The 23,164-nt window shown below is 33.6% G+C and overlaps 1 protein-coding gene across 1 annotated transcript in view; it reads right to left on the reverse strand.

Annotated features, from left to right (window-relative positions):
- The window catches only part of Drgx (Dorsal root ganglia homeobox), an 85,599-nt gene that overhangs the window by 49,408 nt on the left and 13,027 nt on the right, over positions 1-23,164 (reverse strand). The window contains exon 2 of the mRNA XM_036358750.2: positions 11,230-11,353. Within this exon, the coding sequence (XP_036214643.2) occupies positions 11,230-11,326 (97 nt within the window). The 5' untranslated portion in view covers positions 11,327-11,353. The remainder of the gene's footprint in view (positions 1-11,229; positions 11,354-23,164) is intronic.

Genomic DNA, 23,164 nt, shown 5'->3' on the forward strand with positions numbered 1-23,164 from the left:
GAGATTTTTTTCACTCTATCGACAGCGATATCGAACATTATCAACAAGCGATAGTAAGAGCTACCAGTCACTAGTCAGCTGAGCAATTTTACCATAACCAGAAATGACAGTAGCTGCAACAACAACGCCAACACTTCAAATATATATATGTAGAAGTATATATGTATTTCACTTTACCCATTCTATGTATATGTGTTTGTGTTTATCTGCGTTGCCTGTCTTCTTGTGGCATTCACATCGTTTGCTCGTTAGATGCACATAATGGAGATAATTCAATTTTCAGACAGTTGGTATAACGGCAAAAACCATCATTAAAGGATTTACTCCTCCTGGCATTGCAGCAGCAGCAACAACAGCAACACCGGCAACAATCAAGCCAGCAAACAACTACAACACCAACTGCTTTGTTGGTGGCAAGCACACTCTTCGATAGACTAATCAAGAGCAGCTTTGGCCCAGCGCTATAGCATCAAGACACCCTTGTACGCAACACTTCAATCCAGCCAATATCTGTCGTACTTGCAGTCACACATCCACGCGAACACAGTCGAGGCACGGCGTCACCCCAATTTGTTCGAATTTGATTTACCCCAGCTTATGGGGTATAACAGACTTTGCTTGTCGTTTATTTTGATCTTAGCTTTTTTGCACTCATATTGACTTTTGTAAGGGTAGAGTATGAGTATTTTGTGTACGAGTGCGTATGAGTGCTTTAGTTCGATGTGCACACATTTAACCGTTATGTTCGCAATGCTATACGTTTAAGGTTTCTAAGTGTTCCACATGTTCAGTAAAATTGATTTTATGGCTCGCTCCATGCATTGATATGTTTGTATAAAGATGATGAGAATTAAATGTATGGCGTATAGCAAAGACAAAAAAGAGGTTTTGTTGGAAAATTATTCGAAAATAGTTGTTGGTTTTTTTTTTCGAGATTTTATTTAAAATTTAAAAATAATAAAGATATTAATTTATAAGAATAAGAATTCATAAAATATTAGTTGGGTCATTCAATGCTGGGGTTTGCATTCGAATGAATTTTGGTGGAAAGTTTTGCATTATCATAAAACGAAGTTCTGCCACAGGAATTGCAAGTTTCACTGTTTTCCCGATTTTATGAGTTTATTTATTGAATATTTCAGAAACTACTGTATATCAAACAAAGAACACTAGTGAGTTTTCAGAGAACACTTAGAAATAAGGGGAAAAATGGGTGGGAAAATTAAAAATTTTGAATTTTCCAAAATCGATGGTTGCGCGGAAAATTTTAGCCTCAAAATTTTTTATATTATGCTTCTAACATATCTAAAGAAATGCTGAAATTTTCAAAGGGGTGTTCTTTTTCGTTTCAAAGATAGGAAATTTTTAAATTTGGCAAATATTTGTAGTTTTTTTTTCTATTTTTTTAACTTTTAATAATCTAAAATATTTTTCTTATGTAATATGTGGATGTAAATATAATAATAGTAAATAAATAAATAAAACAAAAAAAAAAAAAAAAATTAACATAAGAAAAATATATTTTAGTCCTCAAATTTCAATAATCATGTGATATAATAATAATATTCAACTTTGCAATATTTTTTAGGACGCTCTGATGAGACTCTTTTTCCACCTTGGATATAATATTCTGTATCTACGACATCGACATTGTAGACTAAAGGGACTTAATAAAACCTTGAGAGCATTTGAGTGTCTCCTATCTAAGAAATGTCAAAAAAAATTCATAAGCTGTTTCAAGCTAGAAGTAAGAAGGTTGGGAATATATATAAAAAAAATACGGCTCACAATTTTCAGTAGAAGTATCGATAGAAAATTGGTAAGCATAACGACGATAGTCTTCGTTAGAGTTTTTGAGAAAAAGCGTCTGCAGTCTGGCTTTGGTATCGTTTTTTGGAATTCAAGTCGAATCAAACAAAACCAGTTAGTCCTTCGAAGATATCGGATTCGAAGGAATGTGATCTCAAAAGCTTTCTTTAATGCCTCCACACTTCTTTAGAAAAAACTGTGGTATATATCCACCACAGTCCAATAAGAATGCAGTTTCGTTGTATCTCGGTTTTGAATTCAAAGGTCAGTGGCGTCAAAAAACAGTATATATTCGTAATCTAATCTATGCCACTTTATTCAACAAGTAAATTTTTTTAGAAGAATTTTAAATTTGTTCTAAAAAATCTCTAAAAGAATAAGATTTCTAACTAGCTATAAAATTCAATCTGTGGACAAAAATTATAAGGCGCAACTCAATTACAAATTAGCTGTGACTCTATAGCAATAACAACACTAATATTCAAGTCTACAAAAAAAACCAACAACTTGTCATCCGCACAATGCCGCATACATGCTATCTTTAGCCCCAGAAGCATTCCGTATCATTCGTTATCACTTCTTGTCCTGCGATGTCGTGACAACACGGCCGTGCTTATTGCTGTCGTAATTGTCACTGGCATTAAGGCCTTTGGGGAATATCAATGAGTCTGATATTATTTGATTTTTTCGTTTTTCATTTTAAACAAAATTTGCCTTATGCGCTGAATTTTAAGTGTGAAAAAGGTGCAGAGAGTATAGATATGCATCTAGATATATATATGTGTGTGTACATATGTATGTCGATTTGAATGCTCTGCAAAATGGCATTTGGTTAACTTGAAAAGCTCACAGATTTGCACGAGGAGTTTTTCGAAAATTGAACTCAATTGAATTAGGAATGCAAATTGATACTTTTCTTTATAAAGTGGATTTTCAATGATTTCAACTTGATTTGTGATTTTATTTGTGTTTTTTTTTGATTTTTGGTGTAGATTTTAGAAGTGTATTTGTATATATGTAGAGGAAGTCTGTCTGTCTTAGTTCTAAGTGTGACGGAATGTCAACGCATTGCCGCTTGTTGGATGTAGTAAATACGTTTGTTTGGGTGTTTGTCCTTAAGAGAGTATTTTTCTAGAAAAACATATAACTGATTGAGATGGCAGAGATTGAGAATATTGATGGTAGAGAAATTTTATATTTGGAAGTGTATTAAAATAAAAAAATATATGGTTCTGCAGAGCAACAAATCAAGTAGTATATTTAAGAATACTTCCCCTAATTTGGTGTTGCTTGCCTTTTAAGATACTCTCTTCGATAAGAACAAAATTGTTCTCTCAAAATGTCGGCTACCTAGCAAGCTTCGTAAGGATCGCCCATAGTTTGCGGTTAAACAGATCATTCTGTATTAAGTTTTTCTATGGTAGAAGAAAAAAACTGGAATTTTTATTTTTAGCTCCTTAAGTTTGCTTTTGCCTGATACAAATGGGCCTAATTTGCCCATACGAACACAAAAGAAATACGAAAAAAAATTTCTACAAAAGCAAATTTTAATTAAAAAAAAGAGAAGTTAATGTTGTACCATATTTTGTTGTGGATACTTGTTGATTATTAATCATTTTCAAATTCAATTTTTCCGAAAGAAAAGACGCTAAACTTCAACCGCTCTGATATCTTGTCAGCGAAGTTGATGTTGAAATCGCCAGCCAAGATAAGTGGAAATTTATTACTATTGATAATCCGATTGAAATACCTAATTTCAATAGTATTGTCCAAGTCCAACGAGATACTGTTCCAAAAGGTTGGGTAGCTATTTACCAAAATAATAATAATATTACTTATATTCTGACTCCGAATATTGAATAATTTATTTTTTAGTAATTAAATTTTTATTAAATTCTATATTTTTATTTGGCATTAAAAAAATTATATCTTCAATACCATAATTTTCGAATCACCATGTTCTTCAATTGATTTGTTCCGCTTGTGATATGCGAAAACACGCCTACAGGTATGCAAGCGTTTTGTGCATACTTTGTGATCGTGTAAGGTTTATTTCCGTAACGGAATTTCTTGATTCAGTCCCTTAAAACTGAAAACGGATAGAACATACGTTAATATATGGGTTTTATAAAAATTCAGTAATGGAAACAGAAATTTTTCGCCCAAAGACCTTCGAAATCGGTTGATTATTTTGCCCAAAAATCCTTAGAAGAATTATTTATTACCGAGTAACCTTGCAATTTCGGAAGTGAACGGCAATTGAACCTAGCTAGTTTTTGTTGTTAATACACAATATACTCTTCATATTTGCTAGCGCACCAAAAACGTGTCTTACATACGAGTATATGCGTAAGGTTGATTGTGTGAGCATTTTGCTTAGCTATTTAGATACTTAAGCGATAATAAGATTATTTGACGACTTACGAGCACATTACAGCGAAGATTTTAACAACATGCTAGACAAAATCCAAACGCTATGCCATACAACTACATTGACAAACACATACATACATACATAAACATATTTATACATATGTATATATTATATATGCGTGTCTGCATTACACTTATTTGCAGTTAATGCTGCTCGAAGGCAAAGCAAGCACGTTAAGGTAATTTAATATACATAGCGCTTAGTAATTGCTAGCTGTTATGCTTACTTGTATATATGTGTGTGTGTATGCACATGCTATTACAACTACTTATGCAGTTATAAGCATACTTACTTAATTGCTAATATGCTGTACGCGCTTCTAAACAGCATCGATATTTGATAGCGCTTGGTTACTAGGACTCAATGTAAGCGTGGGGAGATGCACATATGTATATGTATTAGGGTAGTTCATAATGAAACTTTAAATTTTTTAATATTAATAATTTTATGATAATATATATTATATTAATTAATGAGTCTAATAATATAATATAATAAAATGTCTAATATCTTTAATACTGCCAACTGTTACTATAACTTATTACAAAATTCCTTTTTTTTATAATTTTATTTTCGCTGCAGTAGCAAAATGTGAAAATATTTCTGTGCTATTTATATGATTTATCGAAAACCACAATGCGCCACCTGTTAATATTAATATTAAGAACTCAAACTTTACAAGAAATTATTTTCTTCACTGCGGAGTATATTTTCACAATATCTAAGTTAGAAAAAAAATTAAAAATAATAAATATATATTATTTTTAATTAAAAATAATTTTTTTTCTTTGCCCACCCTAATGCATTTACTATATAATATACACATACATCCTTATATTTAAGCATAGTTATGCCAATAGTCACACATTATATGTAAGTTTGTGTATAGATATGTATTGGCTTCCACCATATTTGCACTTGCATCTCTTGCTCCGGGGCAAGCAGCAATGTATGTATTTGCTACAGTAAATATGCTTGCGTGTGTATGTCTGTGGCGCTTCCCGTTACTTAAGTAAATATTCACTTCGCTCGAAGGTGTGTTAATGTGATTTTGTATTCCAAGCAGGTCTGGTGGATTAAATTGCAAGCAGGTGTCTGCTTGTCACGTTAACTGTGTATTTCATAGTGAATTTGTCAAGGAGCTCTAGCATATGGCTAAATAATTAAGTTAACTAAAAGCTTAGTAATAAGTGTCAAAATAAATATATCATTTAGTAATGGCTATCAACTTTTATGCTTAGAAATGCATATGTTTGTATTTGAGGTGTGATTGATTTTGAGTTCGTAATAAATAATTCACTTTGAAGTTCCACGCATATTTATACAATTATATGAATACGTCGTAAGGACTTCCATGTTTACTATTGAAATAAATTAAAATCTGCTTTAATAAGTGTTCCTTAATCTATTTAGCCGAGTACTTAATATCGTTATTATACATATATAACATATCATAAAAAATTGGATCAATTTTGAATTCAACTGTATCAGATTTGATAAAATCGGCGAATTTTTAAGTTACTCAACATAAAAACACGTGGGTTTTCTATGGTTCTTAATTTTAAGATTTTTAGGACTTTTATAGCTACTGACCGAAATATAAATTCGGAAATAATACTAAAGCGGGAAAATTCGATAGCTGCTCGCTATTCTGATAAGTTTACCCGGATACCCTACCCAATTAATTTACTTGTTATTTTACGCACTTATTACAACTCAGAACTCACAAGTGCATGCAGATAATGACTCAATGATGCAACTTGTTAACTTATTGACAATGATCTAATTTTTAGTTGGCAAAATGGTGGAAGTAAGCGTATCAACCGATATTTGTATATCCTCTAATAAATCTGCTAATGATATCAGAGATCTAAGAAAAGCTCATCTTTATATGATCTAATAAATTTTACCTTGGTCGATTGATTGAAAAAGGTGGCGCATGGGCGCCAGACCGTAGGCGGCCGCATTTAGGCCATCATTAGGCTCATTGTGCTCCCTGGTGGCAACCAAATTAAGTCTAAGCCAGCAGCTCAATAGATTTGGTGAAAAACCTTATTTTTTCCACCCCAAGTGCCCAATGTCTCTTAAGTTGAAGTAGTGGAAAAAGTGAAATATATTTCATTCGGCTACTGCCTGGGCATAGATAATGTTCCAATGTCTCATCATCCTCCGCACATGCTCTGCATTCCGTCGAATCCATTTTTCCAATTTGCGGAACTTGAGTTCTTTAGGGTAGGTGCTGTGTAATGACCCCAACAATATAACTAAGTTAATGTTTACTTAGAAGTAGCAGCTTTTTGGTATGTTTACCATCAACACTACCCTAAAGTAACATTTTGTGTTATGCCCTGTTTTGCTAGTGTTCAAAGGCCTCTATCGATTTAAAGTTTTGGTATGTTATTTTTATAATCAATCGAAATTTCACACTGGCTGTCCCTCTTAATAGGTAACCTGCAAAACAACTATAACATCTAAATCATACGCTAATCATCAGAGAGCGCTACCAGAGACTGCTGTTAAAGTGTCTAGGAGTTTCTAAAGCTGGAATTGAAAAAAAAACCAACTGAAACTCTTATGTATGTATGTGTGATCGTTTACCGCTTTCTTATGCATAGAGAAGTTTCGGTAGTCATGACTTACTAAGTATACCTAAAAGTATTAAATCAAAAGTAGCCTACATCTAGGCGCATACGTATCAATACTTGGTGAAAAGCAGATAACTGTCAAAGAAAACCCTAAGCTAGTCGCATAAGCTGAGTAATAACATTTTTTATTGTTTATTATTAAAAAATGTTCATTTGATTAAAAAACTGGTTCCATTTGAAGTAGTAGCAGTACTGGTACGAAACTTGTACCACTTTAAGTTTCATGCTAAAACATCAAAGGAAATACTTGTGTAATAAACATACATGTACATTAATATTTTAAGAGTCTATGCAAATTTTCATATTCACTTAACAACTAACAGATTTCTCTATTTATTTTATATCAGCATTGATATGCTTTTGACGGCGTCGGCTTTTATGAATATGCCGAAAATTACAAATTCACCAGCAATCACAGTCGCAACACCGCAATTTCCTGCGCAAATAGCAAAACTAACGGCGGCATGTCACACAAATGCTTACATACATATATAAATATGTGCAAAAGTGTAAATATATATATGTATGTAAATGTCACATATGTATTAAGTGCACTTTCATTTGGCGGCATCATTAGCGCCTCAAAATGGAATCAACACTTGCGCTATTTGCCAGCGTGTCGGCGGCGCCTTTTACGGTTATACGCGCATGATAGTGCTACGCGCCGAAATTTCGCAACCAATCGAAATACACAAACACACACACACTCCAATATGTAAATTTATCAATGCAAATTCAATAATCACAGATGCAATAATCACAGTGCCGTTATGCGCGCCAAGCCAGCAATGCGGCAATTCGCACAGCTTCAGCGCAGGAACAACGCTGTATGGCGTGCCGTTATGTGCGTTTAGACTCAGGTGTTGTGCAGTGAATAATCGATGGTTCGGTTTGTTTTCATTTTTTATGCTTCTTCTTCTGCTTTTGTTTTGCAAATCATTGCGTTGCATGCTTGATGTGCCGCCTGTTGATTGATTGATTGACTGATTGATTGATTGTGAGTGTTGTATTTGAATGAATATATTTTCGTAACCGAAAATTACTTTGCTCTGATTTTATGTGTTCAATGAAGCCGCCTTTGGCTTTGAAGAAAAGCCGCCTACCACATCAGTGAGCGACGAGAGCGACACTTTCGCGCATGCGACAAAGGCGACAATGTAATTACAATTACAATTACATGCATTGATTGTCGTTAATACGCACACAGACACATATGAGTACCTATGCTTACATATTGCTTTTCCAATCTCCACCAATTTACATACTTATTCACATTCCAATATAATTAGCACCCTACAAGTGTCTACACGTTTTGTTTTTGCTCCTTCACATTCTCGTGCAATCAGCGTTACCTCGATAATTGCTTCAATAAGAAAAATTGATTTTTCGTTCGCTGCTGCTCTTTGGCATGACACTCCTTTGTGGCGCTTCGGTTTGTCCTTCAGCTGTAATTGTAATGCCTTTGCGAGAGTCAACACTCAACGCTCACGCAAATCGAATAAATCGTTGTCAATTCGATTTCAGCGCTTGTTGGTTGATGCAGCGCACAAGCTTATGCTAGTGATGGCAAGCATTGGCATTTGGCCTTGGCGAAATCGTATTTTTTTCATTACTGAAAGAATGTAGTGATAATACACATACGAATATATGTATATTACATATATATGTATGTTTATTACATATCATTAAATGACATTCCTGATATGACTATTTGAGTATATTTTTTTAAAAGGACAGCAGTACCGAAAGAGAGCGGTGATATAGTGGCTAAACTCTAAATTATATACATACATATACATATGTATGTTAAAAGCGCTAAATCGTTTTGCAAATAATGCTATAGAAACATGTTAAAAATATTTTCTGTAGAAGTGTATGCAGATACTTCCTAACTGAGAATTTAAGAGCGATATACATGCAACTGCTTTTATAGCATCGAGTTATACCTTTTAGGAAGTATTATAAGCCAAAACAGTATTATAAGCCACAACACTAAAATTTACTGGCTTTTTTATATTTTGGAAAATATTGTAGCGACTTACATTTCCTAAATCCCGAAAATTTTCGGGATCCCGAAATCGATATTTCAAAATCCTGAAACGCATATAACTCTTTTTTATCAATGATAATATTCTATAAAGAAATTAGTGCATATTAATTCTTAAACTGAGGAATTATTAAGAAATACTTTTACGTCCTTTTATACTATCCAGTTACACCTCTTAGGATATGGTAATATTGTAAGTCAAAAAATGTAATAATTATTTTTTATATTTTGGAGAGTATTTTAGCAACTTAACACACAAATCCTAAATACCGAAAATTTTCGGAATCCCGAAATGAACATTTCAAAATCCCGAAATGTATAAAATTCTTTTTACCAATAACAATAATAAATTGCAACTTAACTATAATAAATCTCTAAATTTTTCGGTATCCCGATATCAATATTTCAAAATCCTGAAATTCCGAAAACTACATTCCAAACCTTAAATCTTTGGAGGCCAGTCTCAGTATTTTTAAGTGTTTGTCACAACTCTTGAAATACTTAGATGCTTGCAAGAATACTATGTTTCTTATAGCTAAGAGAGCTCACATCTTATAAGTTTCAATGAACTCACTAATTTAGGCGAATAAGGGAGAAAAAGTGTACATGGCAATATACCATAAAAAGTTTGCGCTGGTCAAGATAAAAATAGCATGCGTCTTGAAGTAAATAAAAGAACCTATCGCATTTTACAGAATTCCGAGCACAAAGGATTCTAGGCATATATGAATATATGTACATACATATATGTTTGTCTGTGAGAATTAAAATTTACGCTTTTTATGATTAAATAATAAGAATCCCAATTGAATTTAATTACAGTTCTCGAAATATTTTCAAACGAAGTTTACAGAAGTGAACGTACTCTTTATGATTTCAACGAATTTTCGGATATGTATGTGTATATTCCTTTACGAGTACATATGTGTTGGTGTATGGTTCACCAATCAACCTATCATATGTCAATATCGTATGTTCAAACTATTTTCACCACAACGCTTGATTGAATAACTTGATGAATCTTCAATGTCCATTAATTTAATCAGTAAAATTTTCGAACCATAATCGAATCGATTGGCACACAAATTCTTCTGATTCAATTTACGCGAACCCGCTATAGCCAAATAAATATAAAAAAACCGAAAAGAACAGCAATAAGAAGATGGCACGAAAAGTATTAAAACAAAAAAAAAATAAAAACAAAAAATCTAAAAAAAGTGAGTCCGAAAAGCGCCCATCAAATGTCAAGAGAGCCAATGGACCACAGGAAAAATCGAGGCAACAACAAAAAATGTTTTGCTGTCAAAAGTTTAACCCTCCATAGCGAGACAAGAAAAGTTGTAAGCGGTCTTTATTGTTGTTGTTGGTAATTCGATATTTTGAATACTTTGCCGAACGCAAAGGCTAATAGAATAATTCGTTAATGCATTTGAAGGACATGCAGCGAGTTCGGCTGAGGGAGTGTTAAGGAAACCGGTGCACGAGCGAACGATAGAGGGTAGGACATACATACATATGTACATATGTTTTGGTAAAAGTTGAGTTGTCTGTTAGCGGCGCATACATCAGCATATACAAACATATGTATGTAAGCCTCTAACTTTATTTTTGCGCTGAAGATGCTTATCGGCCGCTTTGCTTTTGCGTCGAAAATTGCTGCGAAATTAGTTTAGTGCTGCACATGACTCTTATCAGTGGCTTTTTATCTTATCTGTGTTGCTGCTGTGTATTCATTTCGTATTCTCTTCCGCATTATATATTTAGCTGTTTTTGTTATTGTAAACATATGAGCACATATTTTATGTATTTATTATGCTGCATGTTGCACTTTTACAGTTATACACTAATTTTATTAAATTTGATCTATGGCTGTTGAGTGATAAAGGAAATGAAGTGGCTGCGATAGGGCGTGAAAGGACGAAAATTGTATCTGTGCGCACACAAATACATGTAAATAGATATGTAAATAAGTTTAAACAAACACAATGCAATATATTGTGAGCGCATATGTGTTTACTAGCAACCTAAATGCATTCAAATTTAAATATATTGTCTTTCCTTCAAATAGCTTATAGGTTTATAGATTTGTGTAGATATATTTAAAAATATATTTACATTTATAAAATTATATATTATTTATACATATTAGGGTGGAGCGAAAATATTTTTTTTTCATAATCTACAAATTTGACCCTCAGATTAAGCAAAAACAAAAAAGTTTCGCTCCACCCTAATGCATATGTACATAAATATATATATATGTATATAAGATACATTAATGCACGCCTACTTACATGGATGCGTTGCTGCGAACGGATAATCCAGCGTTGGCAAGCGCGACGGATGCGGTCCACATGGATGCAACGATGGCGGACACTGATAGCAGAACATGCCTCTTCCCGCGGCAGCAGGACCAAGCTGATAGGAGATAACGAAGATAAGTTTTTTTTATAAATAAAGATATTTATTTTGAGTATTTGTAGACATATAAATATTTGCAATTACAGTTAAGCGCAAAAGTAATCGTAATATTTTTGAAAAAAATGTGAGTATATATTTCGAACTCCTACTATTTTAATTTTAATTATTTTAATTGTATATAGAAATACTTTCTATGTTTACAATTAAATTCTGCCGATTTTATATAAATTCTTATAGCTCAGTTTATGAAATATCGATATGAAATTTAGAACACGTCTTTTTCTCCCCAAGTAGCTGCTCATTTGTCGGAACCTCCGACATCGGACTACTATAGAATATAGCTGTGATACAAACTGAACTATCGGAATCAAGTGCTTACATAGTTAACTTATTCATTTGACGAGATGTCTTAAAGAAATTTGGCATGGTATATTATCTAAGGCAATAATGCAATCTCCGATTAGGAATTAAATTCTGGGAAAGAACATTTTGCATTTGTGAAGGGTATTATATAGCTTCGGTGCAACCAAAGTTAACATTTTTTCTTGTTTAGACTTATCTTACACCCATCGACCTTGAAAGATGTAATATTTTTTTTTATTTGGCAAAATTACTCTTGAATGATAACCGACTATTTGATGTCTGAAATTGAAGCTCGTGATATCAACAAGACGGCGCCACTTCCCACACATCGCATCAATATCAATGGATATATTAAGGGAAATCTTCGGTGAGCAGGCCACCAACATAGTGTGATATAACGACGAGTTTTCGTGGCCTCACGAAAAATCAGCTTATTTACCTAACCTAACCTATCGATCATATAAGCATCCTGACTTATGCTTGGATTTGAAAATAAAATTTTATGTTCGAAAATCTATCTGAAAACCCATTGAATAATTGAAAATAATATTTTCCTAATGAAATAAGATTTTTTAGATATTGACACATATATGTTCTTTTCACGGCAATCGCTGCCTAAAGTTAACCTCATCTTCACTTAATAAACATCATGTAACCCATTCGATTTTTAAAATTAGCAAAAATGTTACAGCTCAGTTAAAAAGCAACTATATACTATATGCGTATTATATTTCGTAGATATGTAAGTGTGAATAGAAAACTTAGCACAAGAAAATGTATATGCAAATTCAAAGCAACCTGCAGAGCATATTACTAGAACATATGAACTAAAAGAGATTATCAGCGGCATGCAATCAATATAAAAAACATATGTTCGCTTTTTCTCTTACCACTGCATAAATACATATATACACACAAACATATGTATATACATACACATGTATGTAGAATTGAATTTGCCGCGCAATGAACATAAATTAAAAATTTCAATCACGCATTCGTTTGAACGAATAATTTGAATTCAATTCAATTGAAGTAAATTATCAATCGTACGAATATGAGTAATAACAGCCATACATCTCCACATATGTATATAGACATAAGCGAGAAGGAGAACGCTCGCTCATTGAAAGTCGTTGGCGCCGTCGCATTGCCGCTGCGCTAACATTGTCAATTGCACCTTTAATTCGATTCAATTAGAGACAATTACCATTATTCGTTCAATACGAATACAACTCTGCGTTTGTTTGCTACAGCATTGCATTTATTATCCATTGCAATCCAATGCCATGCAATTCAATATTCAATCGATGCGTCGCAATTTGATTTCTTTTTTTTATTGTTTTTTCTTAATGGCATTCCATTGAAATCAATTCAATTCGATTTGTTATTGTAAATGGAGAGCATGAAATCTTAAAGATATATGCCTACATAAGAGTGTGAAGGTGTGTTAGTGTGTAAATTTAAGATGGGTGTGCCAGTTATGCAAAATATGCTCGCCTAGTGTTGTAGTCCACAGTATTCGAGAGATTTGTTTGTGAACGTATTCATCAGTGAGAATCATAAAGTCATATCGGTTCTGAATGTCCTTGCACTCTCTGTGTCATTATTTACGTTATTCATAGCACACCGATTGCAATGTGCTCAAATAAATTGAGTTGCGTTTTTAGATTTCATTTTCTTATTATGATGTGAAGAAGCACAATAACAAATGAAATTGAACAAAAGAGACGACGTAAACTCTATCTACAAACTGCAGATGTTGACCATAATAACCCAACAAGCTTTAGCTTGACAGAAAGTATGGATCCCTATTTTTATTATACATACAAAAAATATTTTGGTAGTTGCGAACCCGAAGCAGCACTGTTGTCTCTAGTTATCTGATCCGCTAAATACAAAAAGTCGACCTGAAATTGATATTGAGAAGCCTCGGATGATGGTATGTATCTGTGTCATTCAATTCTTTAGTCAGGATATATACTCTATGAAACCACAGAAGCCGTGTGCTGGTAGATCTTAGTGGTATCACAAGAGAGTGAGCTCTATCTGGAAACTTTCAACCTTTTATGTGGTATATACCACCATTAATCTGAGACGATAAGTCAGCCTGTTTTGTGGATGACCTTAAAGACTCCAAAAACCAAAACCACGAACTACTAGCATTTCATAAAGAAAATAAATATTGATTACTAACGGATTTAGGTTATTGGACGGGATTCACGAATCCTCCAGAATTTCTTCAGAACCTTTTTATAGCTGCTTTAGAGAATGCATATAAATAATTCGACACTAATAATATTCTGTACTCAAAGGGTATTAAAAGTGGAAACAAAAGACAAAGCCAAAACAAAAGGCAAATGCAATTTTGTTATCTAACGGTTTTAGCATTAACAGTTCTCGAAATATATACATTTTTACTTTTAAGAAAATCGCCACTATTGAGCTGTTTTATAGAATAATATTCAGCTCATGAAATCATATGTGAGATTAGAATCCATAGAAGAAGCAAGCAATGGCTAAGATAGAACTATTAATTAATTTATAGAGCGAAAAATATACATTAACATATTTCAGGTTATTGAAAGTTATTGTAAGAATACATAGCTGTCAGCTAGAATTGTCTAAGGGATAACATATAGCTAGCTAAATGTTGAAGTATACTAAAAGATAACAATAATGAGTATGAGTATGAGTTCTGTGCGTATGGAGAGCTTCAGATCGGCCTACTGGCGTCACTGTATATATATTCACTGATAAAATTTGACGACAGCTGACAACAAGTTCCAAGAATGTTGTGTCTTCTTAAGAGAATGAGAGATTAGATTGATGAGTGGACTATTCTGAAAATTTTTGAACGAAAAATGTAGTAAATACAATAATCTGAAGATAATGATTAATAAAATATAGAAAGAATTGAGAAAAATTATAATTTAGGCTAAACCATTAGCTACGAAAGCCGAATGATCTGAAAGAGCTCTGGAATTAACTGAGTGAATTTCGGAAATGACGTCGTAATGACCGAGTTTTGAATATTTTTACAAAATCTTTATCAAATATGTATCTTCGGAATAATAAATTTGAATTTGGCGTTCTTTATTCGACGAAACCCATGTAACCCCTTAAATGAATCTTCTTAGGTTTCTACTACAAAATAATTACAGAACAACCTCTCCGGGTTATTTTTGATCAGACAGAGCTCTGTAACGTGTTTTCTATACTCAAAAGTAGACTGTGCATAGGGCGAAGACGATGACATTCGTTCCGACGAAAGTCGGATCTACGTAACCAGAACGGACCCGCATTTTAATCCGGCTCAAAACTACCAACCCGGCAGCATTACACCAAATTACTTTAGAAATGTTTCTGTCGCTGCAACAACAACAATTTGTTGAGACGCTTCGAAAAGGAAATGGAAAGAAGAAATTGCAAATTAAATAAAACGCTAAGTAAGCAGGAGCATTGCTTCATAAATCTATGAAAATCAAATATTTTTTTACCAACTTTCCATAATTTATACAATTTTTAAAATATCATGCTAATTTATTTATGGAAAAATATTAATTATGAACTAACTTAATGAATTAAATTTGCATTTCTTTATTTCCATTTGTCATAAAATTAATGGCGATTTCAACAGACCGACAGCAGTGCTGTGTGAATTAATAAAAAAAAAAATACATAACCTCAAATTTATGACAACCAAAAATATGCGACTTTTTATTGCACGCACACAGACAACAACAGCAGCAACAATCTACGACGCATACAATCGCCGCTAACTGCGAGTATCGGATTACAAATGCGGCACGCGGACCAATGCGACCAACTAATTTGAACACGCAAAATTGCATATTTAATGGCGCAACAGCACGCACCTGCGACCAAGCGCGCACAAACACACGCACACATACTTATTTATACTATTTATAGTAGAGTTGTGTAGAGAGAGTAGTAGGTGGGTGAGCTGTTAAAATAGGCGCTGCCGCCACAATGCCGTATTGGGTGCAATAAATTCTCATTTAGGCAAACGTGCCAACAACAAAAACATCAGCAACAACAACAGCGAGCGGCTTTATTAAAGTCGACAGCCAATAATAGCAGAATAATTTGTAGAGGCGTTTTGTTATTGTTGTTATTTTTTCACTCGCAAACGCTGTGTGTGGTCCAGAGCGCTAACAAACCGTTGCACTAACTGTGCGTGTGTTATTTGAAATTTTAACGGTACATTGGCGCTGCAAACTGTGGTTGGGTGAAGTGCCGTTATATGTGATTATATATATGTAAATATGTATGTGTGTGTGTGTCAGCCATTAGAATTGTGCGCATTTGTAATTCTGCATAATTGTGTCTGTACGCATTCGAAACGAAGTGTCCGCAAAATTTCATTTAGCAAATGGAAATTTTCCCATTTCGACAAAGTGGAGCTAAAGCTGAGCCCCAGCTGCCGGGTTCGTGCCTCGTACATATAAAATATGTGGCATTAACGCGTAAAGGAGTGAACGGCCACAGCTGTGACCCCAAATGGCTGACAGTTGCGGTTAACTACAACTCATTTGCTAGACCGGCAGGTCCAACAAACTAACGGTGAAAAGCTGAAAACACACAGCCACACACACACACATATATTGATGTGCTATAAGTGTATGCATAAATAGTTTAACAAGCGCTGGTTGTTAGTTAATGCAATATTTAGTGGCAGAATTACATAAGCAGCAGTGCCTCAACACAAACGCACACACACAGACATATATATATATATATAAACATTAAATTCAGTCAGAACACCTCTGCGCCCAAGCGCTCCTTCTGTTTCGCTTTCACTCTTTCTCTCTATCCCTCTCTTTTTCTCTCATACACACACACACACACACACATCTCACCTGCCGTTAGCGCTTTCACTCACTGCATTCGCCTGACCACAGCTGTTACTTATAACGGTATACAGTTAGTAAATTAAAATTTCATTGCCTAATTTAGGGCGGATATTAATGGGGATTTAGTATAAGAGCAATTAGCAATGGGATTTCGCACGGTATTTGGCCACAGCGAATTTCACAAATTTCGCAACGTTAAATATAAAATTGTGCGCACTTTATATTCTAATGATAAATCATTTTTCACATAAAAACAACAAAAAAGCTCCATCTATTTCCAATTTGAGCGCGTCTAAAATACCTATACATATGGATATATGTATGTGTGTGTTTGTGGAGCAATGCATGTGCAGGTGCTTAATGGTTTGCTAATTAAAAGTTTATTAATTCATTAAGCAACTGCGGAATTCGGCGCAATTGCCTGCAAATGCAATCACCTGCATTACTATACACACACATACAAACATACATACATGCGTGTCGATGTTGTGTGCATGTGTGAAACATTTGAGTAGATGCAATTATTGAAATTATCAAAATTCAGCTAATTCAGCGTTCGAAATGAATCGATTCATTAGAGAATTGCATTAGTGATTAATGGCGGATGACTAAATGAGAATACAGTTGCGGGTAGGAAAACGAGAACAAATTTTTTAAATAAAATTTAGTTGAAAACCGTAAAATTTGCAAAAATTTATATTTAGTATAATATTGTTTCAAAAAGTTATGTAAATATAAATACAGTTGCGGGCAAGGAAATAAGGACAAGTTAAAATGCATTCAACAATAATTTTTCATAGGTTAAAGTAGAAATAGTACTTAATTTTTACGAAATAAAAAATATTGTGCAAAAATGTGTGTATAAATTAGTACAGTTGCGGGCAAAAATATAAGAACACGTTTTATAAAACTTGCTAAATTACACTTTTAACTAAAAATCACTACAACAATTAGGTCGGAAAGAGATAATATGATGAGAAATGATAAATACAGCCACGGAAAAGTTATAAGAGCCCGTTACAAATTTTAAATAACTTTATTCGGTATTACTTATTGTAGAAATCGTGGATTAAAGTGGAAATCCTACTTAATTTTTAATAAATAGTAAGTTTTGCGAAAAAAACTAAACTAATACAGTTGCGGGCAAGGCAATAAGAACGCAATTTACAAAGTATACTCAACGACATTTCAAACCTAAAGTTAATACAATAATCAGATCAAAGAGAAATTAAGAAAAATCTTAAAAAATTATAAGTACAGCCACGGACAAAGTTATAAGAACGCTTTAGAAAATTTACTTTATTTATCAATATTTAACGACAAGATCAATATTACCCTTTAAAAATAAACTAATTAATCAAATTATGTATGTCACAAAAAGGCCTTTTAATTATAAATGCAGCTGCGGGCATTTAAATAAGGAAAATGTAATACATAATCATTTGAAAAAGAGTTTTTTTTATAAAATATAATAAAAATTTGTCATAACCTTTGAAAACTATTCAAAATTGGATAACAAAATTATTATACAAAAATGTAAATAAAGTTGCGAATAAGAAAATAAAACAGGCAATACGTTCTGTAATAAACGTCAAATCATGAATAAAATCGAAATTTAAAAGCGATGCTATCATTATACTTTACTTGCGGTATTTTTTCTTGGTATTGAACCAAACCAATTTTTTTCGAGAGTTCGAGTCATAAGTAGAAAAGAAATTTCTCCATTTTTCGAAGTCAAAATATACAATCGAAAATTATTTCTTCGAAATTCGAAATTACGCTTAATTTAAACATCATTTTATATATAGTATTTTTGTAAGTTACTAATACACTATAAATATGGACATAATCTACCTTTTCCTTTTATTTCAATGGGTTATAATATATTTCTGTCAGCTTTATCTGACAGTTGCTATAAGCGACCAAAAACGGATTTTCGAAAAAATATCAAATTTCGAAATTCGAAAAAAATATACCAATTTTAGAGGTTTATTTTGAAAAACGGAAAATCTACTTTTTAAAAAAAAAATCAAAATACGAAATTCGAAATTTTTTTTTCGATTTTGGAGGTTAATTGTGAAAAACGAAGAGTCTACTTTTTTTATTTATGTCTCAAACACTCGAAAAAAATTGGTTTGGTCCTAGAAAACAAGTCGATTTTGCCGTATTACTACAATATTTTCAATAGAAAATAGTAATTCGGAGTGAAATTTCAAAGAATTTCATAATACTCCTCAGACTTTGGCTCAATTATATAATTCAAAGTATATATTCAAAGCATAGATAAAAGGAAAAACAAGTAGTTTTTGTTATTAAAGTAAATTTTTGGAATAAAAGAGTCAAATTTCTTTCTTTAAGAGGAATATTGTTGATCTCATAGCTCGAACATCATGCAACATCTCTCATATGCGCTTGTATTCAGCTTTTAATAACGCTTTCTTCAGTTCCATTTAGAAGAGATACTGATTTTTAAATAACATTCACTAAAAGGAGTTCTTAGTTACTTGGCAGACTTATCTTGTACACATAATGCTTACTGGGAACCTCAGAGAGTTTAAGATAATTTTCTAAACTATGTCGCTCTGGTCTTTTGGAATTTTTTTTAAATAAAATAGAAAAAGAGATATGGTCTTAGTATTGAAAATTTTCGAAATATATAAATTTGGCTAATATCACAAAAGAGTGAGGTTATGTAGTATCGCAGAGCGAGTTTAAGCGTCTGCTACTCAACTTATTGTCATTTTAAATTTTTTAAATTTTCAAAACTTTTCCTTTGCGCAGCAGAGAATTGCAACGCAACAACAACAACAATTCTACATAACAGTTAACACCAAATATAACCAAAAACACAACGTGACACGCCACTTTGTTGTCACAGCGACACGGCAACAACTCTTTGAATTCACCAACAAATCGCGGCTTTTTGCCAAAAATGCAATTTCAATCACTAAACGACCTGGCAACAAGCGCACAACAAATCGTTTTTCGCACACTTCACCGGCTGATTACAAATGTTGCAAAACCAACGCGTTAGGCAATGTAGCAAGTGGCATATGTGGCTGAGTGCGAGTGTGGCAAACATGCGCTGATTGAATTTGCATGCCAATGATGCGCTGATGATGATGAATTGCGGCGCGTTCGCGTCCGCCACGCTAAATGGCAACACCGTTGCATGAGTGCTGGGTGTGGAGAGCTGAGGGCTGAGGGATAGTGCACACAGCCGCACACACAGAGCGGCGCGTCGATAACAACTACAATGCGCGTCAAAATGTGGATTAGTAATGGCATTTTTCGGCAATTGCTGCACCGTTAGCCACAATATGTTGCGCTATGCAGTTGCAGCCAACACAGCTCGTTCGTTAGTCGCACGTTTGGTTGCCGCATCGCTGTGGAGCCGTTCATTGAGCGGTAGCAGCAATTTTAACAAATGCAATTTACTTAATTTTCGCAATTTTGCAATGGGGAAATTGCATTAGACGACTGCGCGACGCTTATTGCCCGCCATTAAATACAGCACACGCTAACCGAACGCCATGTACGTGCGTATATAACAGTATCTGTGCAAAACTACATATTTTCCCACCTCCCACCACCATTTCTTATGGCAAACAGTTGCAAATGTATTGCAACAGATTTGGAAATGCGATTGCGAGGCGACTAACGTAGGTCTACACCCACACACATGCACTTACGGTCGGCAATTCGCTGTTAAATCATAATCCGCTATTCGCCACACGGCCACGTATTGTTTGTGTTGTTGCAGTTGTACATTTTGCTTTGTTGTTAGTGTCGCTTAATTGAATTGAATTTCGCGTGTGCGCATTGTCTTGCCGCTGCAATGTACGTGAGTCTAAATAACGGTACATATATATATATATACCTAACTGCCGGTAATGAAATAATCATCAGCCTTAACATCATCATCAGCACAATCCTCATTGCCATCATCGCATATGCATGTGCTTACACCGCTCACACTCGCCGCACCGAAATCTCGCATTATCACTTGCCGCCATCGCCATTAGCGTCATCCTCTTTATCAATGAAGTAATCCTCGCAGACAATGAAGTGCAACAAAACTTAGCTGACACACAATTGGATAATTGCATTGTTGTTGCTGTTGTTGTTGCCATTGCAATTGCCGTTGCATGAGCGTGGCAGGCAAACAGCAGACAGCTCGAAAGGTGTGTGCAAACAAAATCTTTATCCTACGGTTTAAAAGCTTTGTAAGCGCTTGAAAAGTCTATTAGCGCGGATTCCAGGAATTTAGCGGTTGTGATTTTTTTTCTTTTTTGCTGTGAACATATATATTTTTGATAATACTTGTGAAAGATTGTGTTTGAGAGGGTTGCAGTGTATAAAAATATGCTTACAAATCACTATATAAAAAATTCTCCATATAGCAGACTGAGCATATTAGTTGTTAGCAAGTCCTCAGTAATCATAAAAACTGAAAGAAGAGCTAAACGCTGTAAATACGGTTTCAAAAAACGTTGAGAAGTATTATTTTACTTCTCAAAAGACTTTTTAATAAAAACCGAATAGCGACATTTTTGTGAACTTCATTGAAGAAAGCAGAAATTCAAATCAGACGAACTACGTACCCAACTGCAACATCTACGCAACTTGTAATATCTACAAATGGTTCTCTGCTCTAAACATATTTGTAAGATTACTCATATAAGTAGATTGATACACTTATCAATGCACTATTATCAGAGATAAACCTCTAATGAACCCTTCAGAGTATATCAAGTTCGAAATATAGCTTAAACACAAAATATGAATCGCTATTATTAAGAGTAGCAGTTAATGTGGTAATGCTCGATTCTTAATTTACTCTTTGTGTTTTAAGAGTGTTAGTATAGTTGATAGTCGAAATAAAGCAGATCCATAAGGCAAGTAAAGTATTGTCTATACTACAGAGAAGTCTATTTTATTTATAAAGAGATAGCGATTGGCAGTGAGATCGGTACAGAGATCTAATTTGACTCGTATAAACATTATTTTGCCCTAGATTGGTACAACCTTTTTTATGTGCGAAGTCTGATCTCCATAAGTCATTTAGAGCAACCAGCTTGCTTGAATTTTTGGGTTTACAATAAAAACATGAACACTACAGATTAATTGAAAATGTTGCAGAAGTGTTTTTGAGAATCTACTTTATCACGACTAAAAAAAGTACTTGATTGAAACAAAGTAATCAGTTAAGGTCGTGAAGTCATCGAAAACATGCATCATACGAGTTCTCATCCACCCCCCCTCTGTTAATGACAATGAAATCAAAAAAGTTAAAGAAACAGTGCCTAAAAATCATCATATTGGCATCAGCGAGATACCAGAGAATCTCAACATCCCTTATGCTTCGACTCAACACCTTTTGGTTAAGGTTTTGGGTATTAAGCGTTTTTTATTAAAATACGAAATTTGATTAGATGTTTGAGGACGGCTCTCACTTGAGATAACTAATCTAAAAAGGTTTTTTTTAGATATTTCCAAGTGTAATTGATGCCTGCATGAGTGTGTCAATTTTTTAAGAATGATGTACTGTCAAACCTGAGTAAGAGAGAATTAGGTAAGCAAGAAAACTTTATAAGTGAGAATAGTTCTCAGGTACCGAACTTTGACCTCTCCAAAACCTCTATGAGTGAGAAACAAAAACCTCCATAGTGGTGGCAGTCGTTTTTCCCACTCTGAATTTTATAACTGAGAGCAACTTTTGTATTTACCTCTATAAGCGACAATTTTCCTATGTATGGCTCATTCATTTTTTTTTTATAAAATTTGCCTGTTACTTGCTTCTTTGTATTTATGCATTTTAACATTCATAAACCTCTGAAAGTGAGACAAACCTCTTCTGTATCTCTATAAGCTAGAAACTCGTATTAGAGAGTTTTAGTGAGAGCAGTAGTGAGAAACCTCTATAAGTGAGAAAAAAATCATAGTCCCTTGAACTCTCTCTTAACCAGGTTTGACTGTAGTATTTTGAAAAGTTGCCAAGCAAAATTTTAGAGAGGTCACAGAAATTTTTGAAAAAAAAGTTATCTTAGACACTTTTGATATTTTGAGCTATAAAAGTTATTTAATTAGCTAATTAGCTTTTTTAAATTTAATTTGAATACAAGTGTAGCAGATGTGTACAAATTTCTTCTGTAAAAAATATTACACTTCATTCACTTATTTATTTAGCATGTTGCATGTAAATATGGAGAACATTAATTGAAATTTCGAATAAACATGCAACAGGCAGCAGGAAAAGCGACAAAAAAGGCTGCAAATAATAAAAAGTGAGCGAAAATATAATAAATATGTATATGTATATATATGTGTTTTAATAGAAACATATACTATATGTATATACTATATACTAATATGAAAATATAAGCATTCATAATTTATGTACTCACATACATTCTTCATATATGTATATAATATACAAGCACACACACACACTTCTCTATATTTGTGCATTGCAACATGTTGTTTATTGTTGTTGCCTACTTTTTTTTGTTTTACATCAATTGCATTAATTGAAAGCGCGAGACTGCATTCAAACGAAATGCAATTT

Source organism: Bactrocera oleae, chromosome 3 (assembly GCF_042242935.1).
Source record: "Bactrocera oleae isolate idBacOlea1 chromosome 3, idBacOlea1, whole genome shotgun sequence".
Lineage (NCBI taxonomy): Eukaryota > Metazoa > Arthropoda > Insecta > Diptera > Tephritidae > Bactrocera > Bactrocera oleae.